Genomic DNA, 20,977 nt, shown 5'->3' on the forward strand with positions numbered 1-20,977 from the left:
TTCAGTGAAGACTTTTTGGATATCCTTCAATACAGTTTCAAATGGATTAAAAAATGATGATATAGGTCGACTGCGTGTCCTTTCTGGTCCTATTAAGACCGTTATCAGGTATGTACTACCAAAAATTAGCGAGCTAGGCCACCCGGAATGCTCTAAAGTCAGATTGAAATAGACATTAGGCCCACACACAGTAATAGAATTGAATAAAAACATATATCTTATTTTTTTCATATATCTTTGATAAAATTTTCATCGTTGTATTCTTTTTAATTACATTTCACTGATTCTATAGATGTCTTTTTAATGAAAATTGCTCCAGTATATTACGAATTTAAATTAAAAAACCATAATTTTCAAATTTACCACCAGTCACCTCGTGTGTGTGAGCGAAGCAGTGCCTAATAACGTCGGCGAAATAACTACCCGTGATGTTCATTGGGGCAGGATAGGTTAACCTGCTTGGCCCTCATGCACATACATTACATTGTATAGATACAAAAGTTATGACGAACATAGTCGAGGGAAAACACCGAAGACGAATGTAGTAAGCAAACATTTTAAATTGAACTATACATAAATTAGTGGTGATTAAATTTCATTCTTTCATTTCAAATGATTAAACTGAAATTCATTTGTTGTGTTTTTATAAGTTAAGAAAGCCCCATTCAAAATCCTGGCTTCGGGCTTGCCATGATCCTGATGGAAGCAGCCATCGTCCTGTCACGGGAGTGCTTCGTTGAATAATGCGTTTTAGTTTGCAATAGACGTAGACTGGCGCAGTGAGTTTTATTATCATGACGGTAGTGTTGTTCCTTTATTAACCTGCCTTATCCTATAAAGCTTTGTATCTCATTTTTATTAGTTCTACCACCCTCGGGATATCCAAAACCGACGAGCCGATATGGTGTTCTCTATACCAAAGAAAGTTATCATACCTAGTTTCAAGCTCACATTCAGGACAATTGGACGAATATAGCTGCAGCAGAGGATAGATATGCTCCTACGTTTTAGACACTCACCGAGACAACACGCTCCAACAACGCGGAGTTTAAAACTAGAGCGGATGCTTTCCTACATGAACAAACACTTGTTTCTGGCGGTTTGGGTGGAGGCTCTCTTACTTGTGTATCATCGATCCCTTGTATCCTTAGTGCTTTTTCCTTTTCATCCTTTGGGAGTTTTGCAGCATCATTCAAGTATTTGATTTCTGCGTTCTCTGGCTCTTGGAAGACATTCAAGTTCTTCTGGATCGTTAATTTGAACGTTACTCTTTATTTTCCTCAAATTCAACGGACAATATGAACCGTATCACCATTGATAACCGGCGAGGCCGTTTTAGATTGTTAATGAAATCGATTGTTGAAAGTTGGTAGAGTCGTTTCACCATATGTGGGGGGCATCAGTCATCTTCAGCGACATTCTAGTCTTTTATGCCATTGGCAATTTTTCACATTATATGTATTATGATTATTCATTTTCAATTCTCCAAAGGATTCTCCAAGCTTTTTGATGTTGAATTTTATTTCGTCGTGTATGTTTTCGCATGGTTTACTAATATTTACATTTGTTCAATAATGTTCAATATTTTGTGTGATTTTTCTTATTTGCCATTATCGATGTTCATATTAGTCTTGTTTCTCCTCACCTCTGGTTATTTTGTATGATATTTCATGGTCACCGTTGTATTAGTTTCCCTCTTTTGTATACGTTTAACGTTGTATTTTCTGTGATCTGTGTTACACTTTTAGCTGTATGGTATTTATTTTTTCCCCAATTTTTGTTCTTGTAATCTATTTCATTTTGCATTTATCACGCTTACTACACTGTGTGATTCTACTATATTGTGTTGTCTTCTATTGTATGATTTGCATTTTACATTTAGTTCAATTTTCTTTTCCTTTCCCCCAAAACTTAATATTTTTTCTCTTCCTAATTGATTTTTTAATTGCCAAAGTTCGGGTCGAACTCTTAGTAAGGCGGAGCTTTATGTTAGGCCTGAGCGGAGCACAGATGAACGGGTTCAGCCCGGACAAAGCCTTAACAGTGGTCATGGGTTCTAATTATATATATATATATATATATATATATATATATATATATATATATATATATATATATATATATATATATATATATATATATATATATATATATATATATATATATATATATATATATATATATATATATATATATATATATATATATATATATATATATATATATATATATATATATATATATATAATATATATAATAAACTACGCTTTTATATAAATATACCAATTACTGTCTCTCGTAGCTTCGTGTTCACGTATTAAAGTCCCTGTATGAACCTTTGTCATCGATTCCTTTTGGAGTTTTGTCAAAAAGACAGTTTTTTCTTCCTATCTTAGTTTGTGCGGCTCGTCGTTTAGAGATCCATGCCTTGTCAGCCCAACTGGGTCATATTATTTTTGCGGCGGACGGCTTGTCTGTGATCCTGTGTCCGGTCAGGTTCGTCAGTGGGAGATAGAGCGTCTGACACAAGGGTATAGCGTACCTTACCAGACAGAAATGTATGTCCAGCGCAAGCTATGAAATGCTATCTCAGCCGTTTTGAGGCCAAAATCCAAGGCCCCAAAATCAATTTTCAAGACCAAAGTTCCTGACCTGAATTCAAGGCTTTTCACGGCCTTGAATTTCCTTTTGAGAATTCAAGGCTATTCAGGGAATTCGACCCTATCCAGTTCAAAAGTTCATTGAAAATGAACTAATTTTCACTAAGTAAAACTGAGTGTATTGTAAAGCAATCTGGTGTGTGCCGATACCTCATTGAAACATTATAAGATGCTCATGAAAATATCACAAAAAAGAAACGTTTTAGAAAAAACAACCATATCGTGTGTATTAAGAGAAACAACATTTTACATCGAGTATGAAACAAATATATTATATGAATTGAGGTCGTCTTTTTGAATGATTCAAAAAATACTGAACATAACAAAAATGAAAAAAGTGAAAAAATAAACAAAAACTTTAAATAATTACTATGTATTTTACTGATCACTTGAAGGGGCGGATCTAGGATGATAAGAAAATGGGGTCAAAAAGATAAAAAGGACACTTCTAGGATAAATCAGCCACACCCAATGCCACAATCGGCATAAGCCATGTTTGAGGAAATAGATCTAACAAAGATGCGATTTGCCACTGAGAGGTTCAGTGTAAAATTTACAGCATGTTTTTATAATCATTGTCTTGATGAAAGGGCGCATAATCAATTATAACGCAGGATGCCATACCCATGAAACTATTGACCAAACCTGCCTTGAAAGGGGAGGTACTGTATACCCTTGATTATCCTATTATCGAGTTTGGCAAATAACTGCATTCAACCCAATATAAAAAAAAGACAAATAGGTACAAAAGTAAGTTTACAGATAACAGAACCACAGTGGGAGTGGCAAACACTTGTCTGCTGCATGCATGCATGGCTACCCCTTCTATTGATATGTGCAGTCGTATTTAAACAAAACAAAACATACTAAGGGTCTGAGGACACCACGCCTACTGGGGAAGTAGTTTACAACGCTCAAGAAACAGGATATCTCAATATTCAATGCCTCCTGGTGAACATATAAAGAAAGAAATGACCTTAAAACTCACCACACACATAGAAAATGCCACTGGCTACAATTCTGCAATTGATTGTGGTAACAAAATATGCCTAGGTACCAAAATAATATGAAAATACTAAATTATCCAGCTATTCAATGCCCCCTGGTAACAACATACAAAACCCAATGACCTTGAAACTCACCACAATCATAGAACATATCACAGGCTACAATTTTGCCTGGGTACCAATACAATATGAAAATACTAATTTATTCGGCTATTCAACACCCCTGATGACTTGGAATTTGCTCACAATCATAGAAGATGTGATGAGCTACAATTTTTCAATTGTTTTTGGTAGCAAAGTATGCATAGGTAACAATGAAATATGAAAATAATAAGTTATTTGGCTATTCAATGCCACCTGGCAACCATATACAAAAAACAATTACCTCAAAACTCAAATACAATCATCAACTTCGCAATTGATTGTGATTATAATATATCCATAGGTACCAATACAAATAGGCCGATTGAATATAATTCAAATTCAACTCCCCCTGGTGGCTAGAACAAAAACCGGTGTAACTCCAATTTTATACGAGGAGATGAATACTGTGACAGAGAAATTGTTTATCAAATATTAAGACTCTCGGTCCAAACTTGTCAATACTTCCCTTAAAAAACCTTTTCCTATCTACAAATTAGGACTGATGACACTAAGATGGCTGCCAATTGCGTCACGCTTGACTGATCAAAGAATCTATGGTGAAGAGCCCTTTTCAAAATATAAGCATCACAAATTACAATGAATAATGGCCAACATTTTGAAGCTACAGGTCTGGTAATTCAGGGCACAAAAGAGGTCACACAACGGCCATCTTGTGTCCAATTGACACAGTTTTCTCATGCCAATGCACCATGGGGGACACAAATATATGTCAAAGATCGAGATAATTGATAGAAGCGTTTTCAAAATTTCCCTTGGAAAATTCACAAGTGTGTAAAAAGTGCTGATTCTGGCGAACAACAATGGCTACCGGTCGGCCATCTTGATTCTGATCTGGCCAGTTTAAAGGCAGAAGATGTATCTAGGGCAGACGCATGTACAAACTAAAGATCAAGACAATGCATTGAAGTGTCTTCAAAACTTCCCAAAATAACTGCATTCTATCCACGGACAGACAAAAAGTGAATGCAATAGCTGCTGGGACTTAAGTCACGAGTGGGCTAAAAACAAATAGGGCTACATATAAACTTTTGTTTGAAAAAAAAATCATTGGCGGATAATTGTGGGAATAATCTGCCGAAAAAGCACTTTCAGAACTAAGATATCATGGTGGATGGCAGAAAGCGATTTTGGCAAATAGAACAAACAACAATAGAGAAATCCGAACACAGACATTTTAAGACGGATAGCGAGAATGGCGGTGAATTGAAGGCGGATATTGAAGGGTAGACTGTATCCATTTAAGTATTCCAAAAAACAGGGTGATTTCCCGAAAAGAGGACCGGTATCAAATGTACACCGGGTTTTAATGGTCACTGTCTCGACAAAAAGGGTGGCAACCTCACTGGAAAGTCGGGCAGGAGTCTGCCTCAGCAGTATCCTGAATTATTACCGACACCCCTAGATCTGCCCCCGGAATGAAACACTTTTAAAACATGTACCAGCACATGTTTGTATTCGATGTACATGCTAAATAAATTAATAGAACATGTGCGTGTATTTATAGCCGTGTATCAATGATGCAATACAATGTTAAATCACCCTTTTCAGCCAAGTTAGGTAGCAGGTGAGACTTTTCACTTGGGTTGTTCAATGAAAACCGAGCTGCCAACCCCTGAAAATTGTTTCGAGGGACAAAGATCCCCATTTTTCGGGCCAGCCATCAATTTTCAGGGACATCCAAAAATTTCAGCATTTCAGCTTTTTAACTCAAAAGCAAGCATTTATCGTGTGCCCAGGTGAAGAGAGCTGCTTCATGAATGAATGTTTCTTAAAATTCACAGACAGGAAATCTAACTCAATGCGTGGGAAAGTTAAGTACTGACTGCTAGCTCCACAATGATATATCATGCCTAGAGTACTGACTGCTAGCTCTACAATGTTCACTTGCCATATTAAATCATTCCTGGGTACTGTCTGCTAGCACCACATTGTTCACTTGCCATATTATATCATGCCTAGTACTGACTGCAGTGCGCCAAGAGTCAACTTTCCATTGAAAACATTGAAATTTTCCATGACAAAAGCGAATTGTTTAATAATCCCTGACATTTTGATGCTTCCTCAGGCAGCAGGACACAACATGAAATTCCGTGACCGTCCCGCAATTTTGAGGGATGGTTGGCAACTCTGTGAAAAATAATGGGGGACAGTCGCTCAAAAGTTGTTCAAGTTTACCAGCAGTTAAGTGACATAGTAAAAATCACATTCGAACCTTGATATAACGATCTATTGGTTATAACAAACCTAAAATTTCATCTCAAATAGTTATTAATTACCGCTTTAATAATTTCTTCCTGGATATAACAAACTTTTCATTGAATATAAAAGACTTTTTGGTGTCCGGAATTTCGTTGTAACGAGGTGTTTGTGTTTACAGAACTAGCAGTTATAACAAACATAACAAATAAATTTTCTGGTCTCCTGAAGTTTGTTGTAGTGAGGTTCCGCTGTATATAGAACTATCGCTTATAACAAACAAATGTTCTGGTTGACTTTGAAAAACTGGTTAAAATTAACCAGTGGATAGTTGACATTGTGACAATTAAAATCCACACTATTGTAATCCAATGACATTCTTTAACCTACCTTTGAGCAACTGCAGCCCCCTAAATTCTCAAAAGTGATTTAGATCCCGCTATCAGTCATTGACGTAATGATCATCCCAACTACGATGACCTTACTGAGTCTGTTTATTTTCAGTTCCACATTAGCATTACCCATAGAACTTATTAACGTATTGTCTTTCAGTTTATTTCTTGCACAATTGTCGAATAATACGCTGAGTTTCATCTACACCGACAGTCTGCACACCGTGTGGCGGTATCGAGGATGCGATTACGCGAATTTCGTGTTTTTTCGGCGGAATGATGTTCAGATTCAGCAGTTCACGTAGCTGTTCGGCGCTCTCAGCAGACGGGATATCCTGAAATTAGAAACAGCGTCATCACTTGTCGCAGAAGCAGGGTTGAATCTAGCCTGGGTTTCTGAGTTGTGCTCATCCGGGAAAGGGCACCTATATTATCAGCTCCTTCACAAGCACAGGCACTTGGGTTTCAACGAAATATTCAGCAGATATTGAAAGTTATTTTCCATCTGTTGTCGGAATCAGCTAGTTGAAGACAATATGGTTTTCACTAATGCAAAAGTCTTTAATAGACAGGGATTTTACTTGATATAGGCCAATCTGTTCATTTCATCCCTTCTGTTAATGAGTGGGAATGCATAACTACGCTATTGCTTAACCCCTTCTCATCTACCACATAACTTACGAGAAAAAATACCAAATACCAAAGATGTGTCTAGCGTAGATACATGTATAAACAAAATATCAAGACAATCCATCGAAGCGTCTTCAAATTTTCCCAAAATAACTGGATTTGACAAGTGGGCTAACTAGGGGGTCGGGATTCCTTGTCTTGTGACCTTTTCTACTTTTTGGACTCTTCTCTTGCTCCTTTTGAGATTGATAGGGACAACGGAATCTGCCCGTTTTACTTGGGGGATGAAAAAATGAAACAAGCAGCCTATCGGCTGATACAGCTCCGCTGTTTTATGATAGGATTTTACAAGGACCACCTAAACAGCACTCTCAAGAGTTCAAATCCAGAAAACAGCTCTATAACTTTTTAGCCCTTGGCCCATAGTATCTTCATACCAAGCTTTGTCAATATCAGATAACGATTGTAGGACAAGTAGCAATTGGAAGATTATACAAGTGTGACCTGTACAGCGCCCCCTAAAGGTGAAATTGGGAAAACGGCTATACAACATTTTGTATCTTGGCCTGTAGTATCTATATACCAAGTTTCGCCAAGATCGGATTATGATTGGAGGACAAGTAGCGATTTAAAGATTTTACAAGCGCCACCTAGAGGTCAAATTAGGAAAACGGCTCTATAACTCTTTAGCCCTTGGCCCATAGTATCTACGAAACAAGTTTCGTCAACATCGGACAATAATTCTAGGACAAGTAGCGATTTTCCAATACTGTTGTATGTTTCTGTCAAAATAAAGCTATAATTAATAAAATACTTTCATCGAAATTTAACACGCTATAAACATAGATGGTCTAAACATTCAGTCACTCTCATGGAATGAGATAACAAGAGATATACAGGCCCGTTCGTAGCCACTCTTTTGTGTGGGTTTGAAAATAGAGAACTTATTTGAATGCATCTGTGGCCAATGCGAGCGCCTATGGCGCTAAGCCCCTTCAAGAAAATTTTGAAAATAGAAACGTTCTAGATTCATTTTCGGCCAAATTTTAGTGCATATTTCATATAAAAGTGTCACTGAAAAAATGTAATTAATCCTCGAAACATATTCAGAATAAGTTTTTATCAGGTCTTAATCCAAAACATATACTGGAGTCTCATCCATTGTTTATGGAGACTGGCAAATTTTTTGATAACAGTCTATATCTATATCATAGTTATATGAATGTGAGCAAGTGCGAGAGAAGAGAGATGTGAAGTCAGGTGTAAGAAATTTTCTTTGAAAAAAAATAGTGGAACTCTAGATTTTGTTCGCACCAAACACACGCACCCCTCCCCCTGGGTACGGGCCTGATATAATCTGGCTGGTACCAAGGGGAAACCAGCCTTAAGACCTAATTTATGGTCAAAACCGCGTCAAATACCCGCCCGCCAACCTTTTCTACGATTTTACATCTACATGATTTAATCAATTTCTGACAACGTTTTCGCATTTTTTGAGCCAGTATAAGCAAGATCCTAAAAACTGTGTACAGTATCGAGTCGCGCGCAAGTTGCGATCCGGGATTTTATGATATTTTGGCGTTCCATGTAGCCGTTCACAACAGATCATGTCATGTTCTTGATAGCTTGTACCATATCCCCCCCCTATTTGAAAAAGATTGTTTTGGGGTTTTTACGATAACAATATTTTCAAATATTGGTACGACGAGGTCGGACCTGTCGCAGCCATGGCTATATCCCTGTGAGTCAGTCGGATTTTGGGGATTTTCTAAGAAAAATCCGAGTTAGCTACAGATTAAGACCCTTATCCTAACAACTGAGTGACACGGGGTCAATACTCTTTCATATAGCCGACTACTATTGTAAACATATGTGTCCGTCGAGAGAAAATCGATCTACTGGTGTATAATACGATGCGCGCTGGTTAAGAACTGAAATTAGACGACTGACTAAGAGATTGAAAAATGCATTACTTTGAAACCTTCGGAACATATATTCTAGCCGACTTAGCCGAATTTCCGCCTTCTAGAATCCGACTTTGAGACAGATTTCGATCGGAAAATGAACTGAAAACATCGGGACTTTGGGATTTCGTCCGACTTACGCCAGTTCTACTGTATAACAAGTTAAAAGTACACGTACAAATATATTTCCACTCAAAGTCAAATCAACTCATTGATAATGACTCATTTAGCCGAGATAATTTCTTCCAGGTATAACAGGATATTTCATGACGAACTTGAAAAGTAGAATGGTACTTATACAAACCAGAGTGCCGCTCAAGCCGTTGCAATGGTAGGTTGGATCCTAACAAGGATAGTTTGATTTTAAGGACCCCTTCGAATTGCTTGGCAATGTGAGACTCACATTCCTCCCTCAGCAGAGGTTTGAAGTTTTATGGCATCACAAGACTCTGCCATGTTCCTCCCTCGGCAGGGATTTGAATTTGATGGCATTGTAAGAATCTGCCAAGCAAGAAATGGCACAAAACCAACTCAGATAAACCTGAAAAAACCCAGTACACTGTGAAAAAACATCTGGTTTTTAAAGGTTCTTTAAAAGTACCTGTTTGTTGGCAAGGATCACGGTGGGAACTTCTTGTAGTCGTTCATCATTCAGTAACACGTGTAAAACGTCTTTACTTTCACCAATACGAGGTTCATCCGCCGCATCAACAACATAGATCAGTAAATCTGTGTCTTCGATGTATTTCGTCCAGTATTTTCGTTGCTCTTTTCCCCCTCCGACTGCAAAATAACATACTTTTGTCCATACACAGGTCAAGGGATAGATTTAAGGTTTTATAGGTTCAGGGCTAGATTTGAGGGTTACGTTTAAGTTTAGGGCTAGATTTAAGGTGTAATAGGTTCAGGGCTAGATTAAAGGGTTTCATATAGGTTTAGGGCTAGATTCAAGGTGTTATAGGTTCAGGACTAGATTTAAGGGTTTCGTTTAGGTTTAGGGCCAGATCTAAGGTGTTATAGGTTCAGGGCTAGATTTAAGGGTTTTGTGTAGGGCTAGATTAAGGGTTTAGGGCTAAATTACAGAGTTCATTTTTAGGGCTAGATATGATTAGGTTTATGATTAGAGTTAAGAGTTTGGTTTAGGGCTTGTTTTGAGGTTTAGGCTCAGATATAATTATTAGGTTTAGGGCTTGATTTGGTTTTTGTTTAGAACTAGATTTAAGGGTTTGGGGCAAATTAAAATGTCAATTATTAGGTTTAGGATTTACCTTGTGGTTATATTTAGGGCTAGATTTTAAGGGTTTAGGGCTAATGAAATTCGTTCCTGAAATACTCACCTGCCACAGTAACTATCGGCTAGCGTACCAAGACAAAAGACAAAGTGTGATTAGGTTGTTTATCAGGATATGTGCGGATGTTTTACTGACAAACTTTTTTGACGCGCAAAGAATATGAAACTGATGAGAAACAAGCATTTTTTCTACCTGGCCTAAATATTGAATGCAAATCTGGCGATTTATAGGAAATCCCCCTTAATCCTTTCCACGATAACATTTGCACGTCACAAATTGTTGCCGGTCATTGTGTTTTAGAACCAGATAAGATCTAGATGCTGAAAAATATCCTCTTTTCATATTTCCTTTGTGAGAGGACCCCCAAGAGTCAGCGTTAACAGCGAACTGCGCAGTTTCTAATGAACTACTTTCGGATGAATCAATGCTCGAGCTCCGCCAGGAGAGTGATGGGGCTTACTCTTCATTGCTGAATAAACCGATAAAAACCACTCGCTGACTGGTAGGCCCTTATGTTGCCCCAAACCCTTCCATAACTTTATCAGAAATTTGATTCTGACTGGGCCAGTTTGGGCCCCAATTTTCCATTCCTGAAAATGTTTTTTCTTCCTGAATCCTTGCCCTCTGAAATACTGGATCTGCCTGTGGTGCTAAGTACTAACAATGTAAATTGTTAGTACTTCAAAAAATTAAAAAGTTTAATAGAATATAATCACTGCTTAAATCTTACTCTCTTTTATATTGATTGTTCCTTTCGGAGTTTGAAGGCTGATCACGTTGAAGCCATCAGTCGGTCGGAGCTCTCTATTGGAGCTTCTGTTCGAATTTGTTAGACTGTCGATAAATGCCGTTTTGCCCGCCCCGCTCAGCCCTAGAACCAGTACATGACTTTCGATTGTATCTTCCAGCTGAAAAAATGAAATGAATTCGATTAAGATGGTTAGGTTTGGTACATAACCATCAGACACACATAACAGGCCCACTCAAACTCATAGATATAACTTTGGGCTAAAATTAACCCATTAGACGCCGCAACTTCATATTTATGTTCCAGAATCACAAACACTTAATAAGCCAATTAAATTTGCATTTTAAGATTAGTAGAGATGCACAGTGTGAAAACTTCTGAAAATGATGCATTACAACCATTGGTTTTTGAAGATAATTATACAGGCTTTCCATCGCTGTATAGCTTTGGTCAATCATAGGTCAAAAGTTTGACCTTTGATCCCCTCAAACTATAGGTTACGCTATATTACAGCAGACATTCCGCGGAAATACAAGTCGAACATCAATGGACATTCTGCGGTCTAATGGGTTAAAAAAGGATTTTTTGTTAGCAAGTTGCAGCAAGAGTAGGCCTGTACCAGCCACTACTGGAGCTAGTCAGTAACCTCTCTGTGACTAAGTTTCACGATCGGATATTTTCACAAACCTCAGTCAGGTATGGGAAGGTAAATTTTCAATGAAATTTTCAAGAGTAGATTTTACTCCAGAGTAATTGCCTGTCATTTCGTAGTTTTTAAAGATATCTGTCTAATTTGTGTTGTTATCCACGCACAAAGAATTTGTTTTTTGTTTGATACCTATAACACCTCACCAGACGATCTCATTCCATGTACAAATAGGCTGTGAAGTGAGAGTAAATTTCCATCGACACAACGATGGCCATTTTGAAAACTTGGGAAGAGTGCTGGCACCTGTGGACTGAGGCCAGGAAAACAACACAAACTAATGAAACGAAAAAAAATTGTATATTTGTAAACCGCGCTGAAATGTATATGGAGCGCGGTATATAAAAAATAAATATTATTAGGGTTTCTGCTGCTTTCGCAGAAACCCTCTTGTAATTCTGTTGATTATTATTATTATTATAAATTTTCCACTTTCCAGCCTAAAATTTTTCATAAAATGTAACATCTCTCAGATTCGACTACCAACAGCTTATAAACTTAATTTTCAATTCTGTCAGAAATATAACTCAGCGCCTGACCATTTCGAATTTGCCTATAGTAATCTATTATGAATTAATCCCGCATAATTACCGGGTCTAAACAGCGACAAGAATACATTGCAAAATACTTCCTTGTTCGTTAACGTTCGCTGAGCGGATTCTGGTCGGCTAAAGTGACGAATCCAACGACTTGTGAGGTCATTGACCTCACGAACCCCTTGACCGTCAAGAGGTTCGGGGTATGTAAAAATCAATTATGTTGCCAGATAAAATCCATAACGGTGCTAAAACAGTGTCAATGTTGTCTTCGGAACTAACTTAGGCAAGTATTTGCGGGTAGATTTTAATAATACAAAGATAGGAGCATTTCCTGCCTTTCTGTAATAATATAGTATATAGAGGAATACGATGAATATTTCACAACGAAATCGGCGTTTTCTGCCAGAAAATTGGCCAAAATAACCCAGCACAGCAAATGATTCGACGCGATTTACAGGCGAGTGCGCGCATAAAAGTGAGGAGATCTCATCCGTTTCAGGCATTAAACCCGACAAACTATATATCAAACGACGCACAACAGTCTTATCTTTCAATTTGATGATGATTCGTCGATATTTAAAGGGTTCCGTTTTACTCCTAGGGATAGGATTAGGGTAAGGTGAGGCACTAAAGATAGTTAAATCATTCGGTTGGTTTTCAGCGAGCTCGATAGTCTAGTGGTATGACGCTGTGCAAGTAATTTACTGGCCCGGGTTCGAGTCTTGCTCTATTTTCTCTAAATCTGATCTCCACACTTTCCTTGAATTTTCTAAGTCGCGCACCTGTATGCATGCGCAGCGTAAATCAACTAATAGGCGACGATGCGTAACGGTAAAATAGCGGAAATGAATACTCAGCCGTATACCACAGGGGCTTGTCAAAATTTGATACCAGTATCCCTATTTAAATGGCTGAAACGGATAAGATCTCACTTTTATGCGCGCACTCGCCTGAAAAGCGCTTCAAATCCTATGCGGTGCTGGGTTATTTTGGCCGATTTTCTGGCGGAAAACGGAGATTTCGTTGAAGTATTCATTGTAGAGCGATAGTCATAGGCTCATTAGAAAAAGTAAGTCTTCTAGTTTGTATGAGTTTATTTTGTGCAAATCGGTAAGTCGATTGAATTGGGAAGGTAATTTGCAGATAGCCGATTTAGTTAGCTCCCTTTTCTTTTTTATATAGGGATACTGGTATCATCCATCCTCCATCAAATTGTGACAAGCCCCTGTGCCGTATACGGTACAATATCCACTGCCTTTCTTTTTTTATATAGGGATACTGGTATCAGCCATCCTCCATAAAATTGTGACAAGCCCCTGTGCCATATGTTCAAGTGCCTGTGCCTCAATAGACACTGTCAATATGTAGTCTAGTACCTAGCCGTCGTTCCAAAAACAACGTCTAGGGCGAAAGTGCTCACATGAAAGGTTAATTTTCGTCCCTCATTTTGAGGGACGAGGCTTTGAACATCTATTTCACCCCTTTAGACACCATCAACTTACCTCAAAATGACTGTTCTGTAATCAGATTGAAGGTAACTATTGTTTGTGCATAAATTTGTAATCCTAAGTAATTTTTGACCATTGTAGTAAAAAAACTCTTTTGCTTAGTCGTCTAAGAAAATAGTTGAAGTGAAGCAACATAACAAATATGGCGGCTTTTCGTGTTGCATGATGGGAGTGTAAATAACTGATTCGGAATTGAACTTGGATTGACATTGATGCCAATGCAGATATTATTTTAGTTTCAAATTCTTAAGGTAAAATTGGCCAGAATTTATGGGTTTTATCAACAATAAAAGTAATTTTAGAGAGACATATCGAATTTTCACATTTTATTCATTTAGTCTGTATTGGAAATCCCGATTGTTATGTGGCAATTAATTAATTCAAATCAATAAATTCTCCAGTTCGTGATTTAAATCATCAAAAATATTACGCAGTGGATATTTTACCGTATACGCCTGAGTATTTATTTCTGCTATTTTACCGTACATCGACGCTGATTGGCTGATTTACAGCGCGCATGCGCACAGAGGTGCGCGACTTAGAAAATTCAAGGAAAGTGTGGAGAACAGAGTCAGAGAAAATAGAGCGGATAGAGCGAGACTCGAACCCAGGCCAGTAAATTACTAGCGCAGCGTCATACCACTAGACCCCCGAGCTCGCTGAAAACCAACCAAATGTTTACTATCTATATTACCTCACCTTACCCTTATCCTATGCCTAGGGGTAAAACGGAACCTTCTGGATCCTCTTCTCACCCTCTCGATAAAACCCCATTGAAACCCTAACCCTAAACCCAATATAATGATTTTATTGTTACTTTTATTAGTTAATAGACGGACGCCGGGTGCCGCAGCCGCCCGGAGGATGTCCCTTTGGTAAATGCGTATATGTGGATACTACGAAGTGTTTTCTTAACCGATTCTGACTAGCTGCAAAAACAGAAAACTAGGGGTCTAGGGACACCATGCCCACTTGGGAAGTGCTTTCAAATGCTCAACAATCTAACAATTTCAATATTCACCACCCCCCCCCCTGACCGTATACAATAACCAATGACCATGAAACTCACCACAATCATAGAATATGTCAGCAGCTATGAATTTTTCATTGATTGTGATAGCAAAATATGCCTCGTTACCAATTTAATATGGAAATACCAAGTTATTCTACTATTCAACGCCCTCTGGTGACTATATGCAAAACCCAATGACCTTGAAACTCACCACAATCATAGGATATGTCATGAACTACAACTTTGCAATTGATCATGGTAACAAAATATGCCTAGGTACCATTCTAATAAGGAAATACTAAGATATTCTACTATTCAACGCCCCCTGGTGACCACATAGAATAACTAATGTCCTTTAAACTCACCACAATCATAGACCATGTCATGAGCTACAACTTTCCAATTGATTATGGTAACAAAATATGCATAGGTACGAATATAATATAGAAATACTAAGTTATTGTATTATTCAACGCCCCCTAATGGCCATATACAAAAACCAATGACCTTGAAACTCACCAAAATCATAGAACAGGGTATGGGCTACAACTTTCTTATTGATTGTGGTATCAAATTATGCTTAGGTATCAATATAATATGGAAAAACTTTTTCCCACCTACGAATGAGTACTGATGACACCAAGATGGCCGCCAATTGCACCATAATTGGCTGATCGAAAATACCTGTCTCAGGTATAAAATTTCCCTTTCCAAAGAATACCCATCACAAATTGCAATGAGAAATGGCAAACCAGTAGGAAGCTTCAGGACTCAGAAATCAGGCCAAAATTGACATTTTTGAGCACTAAAAAGGTCATAGAGTCCGATCGACCCAATTTTTCTTATGCTGATGGGCCTTCAGGGGATTCAAATAGGCCTATATACGAAAGATCAAAGTAATTGATCAAAGCGTCTCCAAATTTCCCTCAAAACGTTAAAAAAAGTGTAAAAAGTGCTGATATTAGCGAACAACAATGGCTGCCAGTCGGCCATCTTGATTCTGACAGGACCAGTTTTTGGGCTGAAGATGTGTCTAGGTTAGATACATGTGTAACTTAAATATCAAGACATTACATTGAAGCGACTTCAAAACTTCCCAAAATAACTGGATTCCGACTACAGACGAAAAGTGAACGCAATAGCCTGCTGGGACTTAAGTCCCAAGTGGGCTGAAAATGACGTAACTTGACGTCCGGTTTGAATCTCATGGGGAAATCAGAAGTAGAATGACGTCACGCTAAAATCCAGCAGCAAAATAACTTAAATCCGGCAACTTTTGGATCGGGTGATTTCAGAATTTATTCATTTTGTGATATTTAGAACAAGATTTGGTTGTTGAATAGTTTAACAATAAACCGCGTTGATCGAATGAGTTGAAAATACCTGATATTCCTTCAGCAATGGGAGCGAATTCAAAATAACAAACAACGCCCGCCCGGTTCGGCGCCGCAGGTTCGAATCTCGGAGAATTATGCTCGTGCACGGGGCATTTAATCCCAAGCCACAGCACTAAAGGAACGTTTATTTCATAAAAATTTATGACCCTAAAACTGCGGTTAGTGATGCGTTAAGAGTCGTACGATTTACTCAAAATTACACGGCAGCGCGACGGCCAACGGATCGGCACGTCTCGCTCGCAGCAGCAGCAGCAGTAGCAGCAACATCGCGGTCTCGCCCCTTCTTCCACCTGACAAATAAGGAATTCGGTACCGCTGGCCACGTGCACTGTTTATTTTGAGCCATAGATTCCTGAAACTCGATATTCCCGGAGGATCAGAAACAAATAAATATTTTTCGAAGAGAAATCAACTTTTGTATTGACATATGAATTTTCCTGCTGTATTTAATTCGATTTTTTCTGGCAGAAAAAAAGTTTCCGATTGATGTTCAACGCGTTCAATTCTATGAGCCCAAGTTTCCGATTGATGTTCAACGCGTTCCATCTTATGAGCCCAAATTCCAGAAATGAATCAAACCTTAGAGTTTCAGTTTTATCTTCTTACCATCCACCCCTTAACTCTGTGGCATAAGTTTTCAATTTTCTGAGTTTTATCTAAAAATTGATTTAATTTCTTAATTAATGCTTTGAGACCGAATCTACATTACGATTTCAATATGAAACAAAATTGGAGTTATTTTCTTTTCAGTTTCATTGACAACAATAAATGTGTTCCTTACTTAAGTCACCGACAATATTTTGAGTGTCTTCGTTGCACCCGTACGTGAATGAGGTTGTTTTCGAATTACCATATGATCTCTTGCTATGGAAAATTTAATCAAGCAATGACCGTGGCGTCCGTCACTTAGATTTCATCTATTATATATTACTGTATATATAGTAATAATGTACGGTAAAATAGCAGAAGTAAATACTTCCGTATATAGATAAATATCCACTTCGAAAATATTATTAGGCCCTATAAAACTAGTTAGTTACCTAATCGTTGGTGGTAAGCTTTTTATAATCGGATGGGCTTATACCAACGTTAGGGATGACAAGGGCCAAAACAAGGTTGAAAAAAGTAACACTTCAAAAACATACTTTCTATTGAGTTCAGTCCACAATTAATGGCTTAAATCACAAACTAACACAGGTACCTTTTGAAATAATCCAATTTTATGTATGTTTCGAGCGATTAATCAACATTATTTTGAGAAATTAATTAATTTCTCCACAAATTTCGCCATTGACCGCCATTCCTCTGTATTGCATACATGTGGCATGATAGACTAGGTGACCTACAAGGATTTATATAAGACTTTCAAAACGAAACGACAATTTTTATTTTTGATAGTTTTCCAACTTATATTTCAAATCTTCGTGATTTCCACAATAAATGATGAAAAAATAAATTCTGGTTGAAGAAAATGTGAATAAGTGTTGATTTCTTAATTTTTTCAATTTCGTTGTTTCGTTAGTTTGTGTTGTGGTCCTGGCCTCAGTCCACAGGTGCCAGCACCCTCCACACGTTTTCAAAATGGCTGCCGTCGAATCGACGGAAATGTACTCTCACTTTACGGCCGATTTGCACATGGATTAAGGTCGTCAGGTGAGGTTTTATGAGGATCAAACAAACTACGAATCTGTTGTGCGTTGATTACAACAGAAATTAGATGGATATCTTAAGAGACGATGAAATGACAGGCAAATTACTCGTCAGTCAAATTGACTCATGAAATCCTCATTGAAAAATGACCTTCCCATTCCTGACTGTGGTTTGTGAAAATATCCGATCGTGAAACTAAACCACAGTCAGGTTACTGACTACTATAAAACATGTTTTCAAAGTCAACAAGGTAACTTAATTAATTAATTTGAGTACAAAGGGAGGATTTGACACTAAAATCAGTCGTGGCAGGGAACGGGTAAAACGACTGGGGCCAGTTGCTCAAAGGTTGGTTAGAGTTAACCAGTGGATTGTTGACATAGTGACAATTGAAAGTTCATTGTTATTATGGTATTTATCCACTGGTTATCTTTAACCAACTTTTGAGCAACTGGCCACAGGCACTTGATTATGGGCTTCGATAATGGATAAATATTTAATAATTCATCAGCGATACGTTGTTCCTACTTTAATTTTTTTTTGTTCCTCCTAATTTACCCATGATGCAACGCGCGCCCGTCGTTTAACTATACTTTACAGAAAGGCTGGAAACGATCCTATCCCCGTAATGCTTAAATCTACCCGCAATTATCGGGACAGCCGAACACTGCTGATGATAGTCTGAATACCAGTCGTTGTTACGGTTCCGTACAACGTCTGACGCTAAAGTATCATATAGAGGTTAACTCCTGTTAATTGCAATGCAATAAACTGATTTTAGTGTCAAATCAAACCTTTGTACTAAAATAAATTAATTAGTTACCTTGTTGACTTTGAAAACGTGTTTTATAATAAAATTTTTGATGATTTAAATCGCGAATCGGAGAATTTATTGATTTGATTTGAATTGATTGCCACTATCAGGATTTCCAATACGGACTAAATTAATAAAATGTGAAAATTCAATATGTCTCTCTAATATTATTCTAAATGTTACTTTTTGTTGATAAAACGCATAATTTTTGGTCAATTTTAACCTTAAAAATTTGAAACAAGAATAATATCTGCATTGGCATCAATGTCCGTCCAAGTTTAAGTGCGAATCCGTAATTTACACTCCCATCATGCACCACGAAAAGCCGCCATATTTGTTATGTTGCTTCAATTCAACTATTTTTTTAGGCGACAAGTCAAAAGTTTTGAGCCACTACGATCGTCAAAAGCTACTTAGGATTACAAATTTATGCACAAACAATAGTTAACTTCCATCTGATTACAGAACAGTCAGTTTGAGGTAAGTTGATGGTGTTTTAAGGGGTGAAATAGACGCTCAAAGCCTCGTCCCTCAAAATGAGGGACGAAAATTAACCTTATATGAGCACTTTCGCTCTAGACGTTGTTTCAGGAACAACGGCTAGGTACTAGACTATGCCGATGATTGCCGAAGTACCTCCCAAGTGTCAACTTTAATCCTGAAATATAAGGAGCGCCCATAATTTCAATTGTAGATGATTTTTTGGAAACATTGACACTGTTTCTGTTTTGGCTCCATTAAAGATTTGAACTGGCAACAAAATTGATTTTTGAAAATTCGCGATGCCTCTTCGGGATTGCTGTGACGTCATCTGTCCCGATATTTGCGGGTAGATTTAAGCATTACGGAGATAGGAGCGTTTCCAGCCTTTCTGTATAGTATAGATAGACGAGGGGCGCGCATTGGATCATTGGTAAAACAGTTGCATCATGGATAATTAAGATGACAACACCGGTGGTGTTTTTATCGTAGATTACGATAAATTTTATCATTTTTAACACACCAACAAGGTCAAAGCCCATATTCAAGTGCCTGTGATTGTGAACTGGCCCCTGGTATTCAGACTTAAGTCGATATGATGATCATTGATTGATTGTACACGACGTTAGAACGGTCGTTTCTTCATCGACTTACGTTACTTACCCGACTATTTTCCTCGTCAAATCCTTCGTCTAAATCTTGTGCATATCTGCGCAGATACCAGTAACTCAACCCGCCGACAACAGCTGCGGTAGCTGCCAAAACACCAGCACCAGCAATTACAGCAGGAAATCTACTGGAGGCCGCCATTTTGTCCAAATGTTGATCATGTGATCAATAAACAATCATTGAATTGATTTTTCAATTCAATTCAAAACTAATATATTGTGCATTTCCTGTCAGAATGTTTTCATACCTAGATTTAAAAAAAATTATTCAATTTGGTCGAGAAACTCCCCAATTGTCAGGAATTGTATCCTATATATCCCGTACTTGAACTCTGCATGACCTATACTGTAAAAAACCATCTACACAGGATCCACACAATAAATCAGTGCACTCGAAAGTCATCATACTAGACGCACGTGTTCCAGTCGTATCGTGTATCGTATCGGTTACAACCAACGGGAGGCATTAGGCCTATGCCTATTTCTAGGTTGTCTCGTTGTGTGGCTTGTTGATTGTTGGTGCTAAAAAGGTTTGAAACCAGCTGTGGAATACAGTTTTTGAGAACCTGGGACCTATTCACGAAGCACCTGTAAAAGTTACGTGTCACGTAAGATTTACTGCTACGATTCTGCTACTGTTGTCGTTGTTCGTACTGTTTGTGTTGCCCGTAGTTATCGAGTTGCGCTTGAAACTGTCAATGCTGGGTGCATTAACTATATCTTCTGTTAGGCGGTTATTTACAACACGTTGACTGAAAAAGTTCTTCCGAATTTTTTTCCTTGATCGGGATATTGCTTCAGTGAGTGCCCCCTAGTTCTACGGCTGTGGTTCTGCGGTATTAGTCGCTCGGGAGTTGATACGGTAGTGCCCGTGTAGGCAGTTGTAGACGGTGATCATGTCACCATGTGAACGCCTGTAACTCAGCGTCGGTAGTTTGAGTTATCATCCGTTGTTGATATGATGAGTCTTTTAGAGTTGGGACTAACTTTGTTGCTCGTATTTGTACTTTTTCGTAGGAATCAGCCATGTCTTTCTTCTGGTAGGGACTAAGGTTGAATCGCATACTCCAATATTAGACGAGCAAGTGCTTTATTATCGCACAGAAGGTAATCAAGGCCGACGGAAGCAATTTTTTAGTGGTACGGCCA

General features: G+C 38.0%; 1 protein-coding gene across 1 annotated transcript; it reads right to left on the reverse strand.

Annotated features, from left to right (window-relative positions):
* Positions 1–2,886: 2,886 nt before the first annotated feature.
* Positions 2,887–19,970, reverse strand: LOC141910303 (ADP-ribosylation factor-like protein 3). Its single transcript, XM_074801036.1, has 4 exons — positions 19,824–19,970; positions 11,037–11,214; positions 9,616–9,797; positions 2,887–6,755 (listed from the first exon to the last, which is right to left on the reverse strand). Exons 1-4 carry the CDS (start codon positions 19,968–19,970, stop codon positions 6,582–6,584), a joined length of 681 nt encoding a protein of 226 aa, XP_074657137.1. The 3' UTR covers positions 2,887–6,581.
* Between the last annotated feature and the right edge of the window lie 1,007 nt (positions 19,971–20,977).

This window comes from Tubulanus polymorphus, chromosome 8, assembly GCF_964204645.1.
Source record: "Tubulanus polymorphus chromosome 8, tnTubPoly1.2, whole genome shotgun sequence".
NCBI classification, from domain to species: Eukaryota; Metazoa; Nemertea; class Palaeonemertea; order Tubulaniformes; family Tubulanidae; genus Tubulanus; species Tubulanus polymorphus.

Excerpts from the sequence above, each read along its gene's own strand:
- LOC141910303 (XM_074801036.1), bottom strand. The coding sequence starts at position 19,970 with ATGGCGGCCTCCAGTAGATTTCCTGCTGTAATTGCTGGTGCTGGTGTT. Across the intron at positions 9,798-11,036 it reads AACAATCAATATAAAAGAGA|TCGGAGGGGGAAAAGAGCAA; the intron begins GTAAGATTTAAG and ends GTTATTTTGCAG. Across the intron at positions 6,756-9,615 it reads TGATCCTTGCCAACAAACAG|GATATCCCGTCTGCTGAGAG; the intron begins GTACTTTTAAAG and ends TTCTAATTTCAG.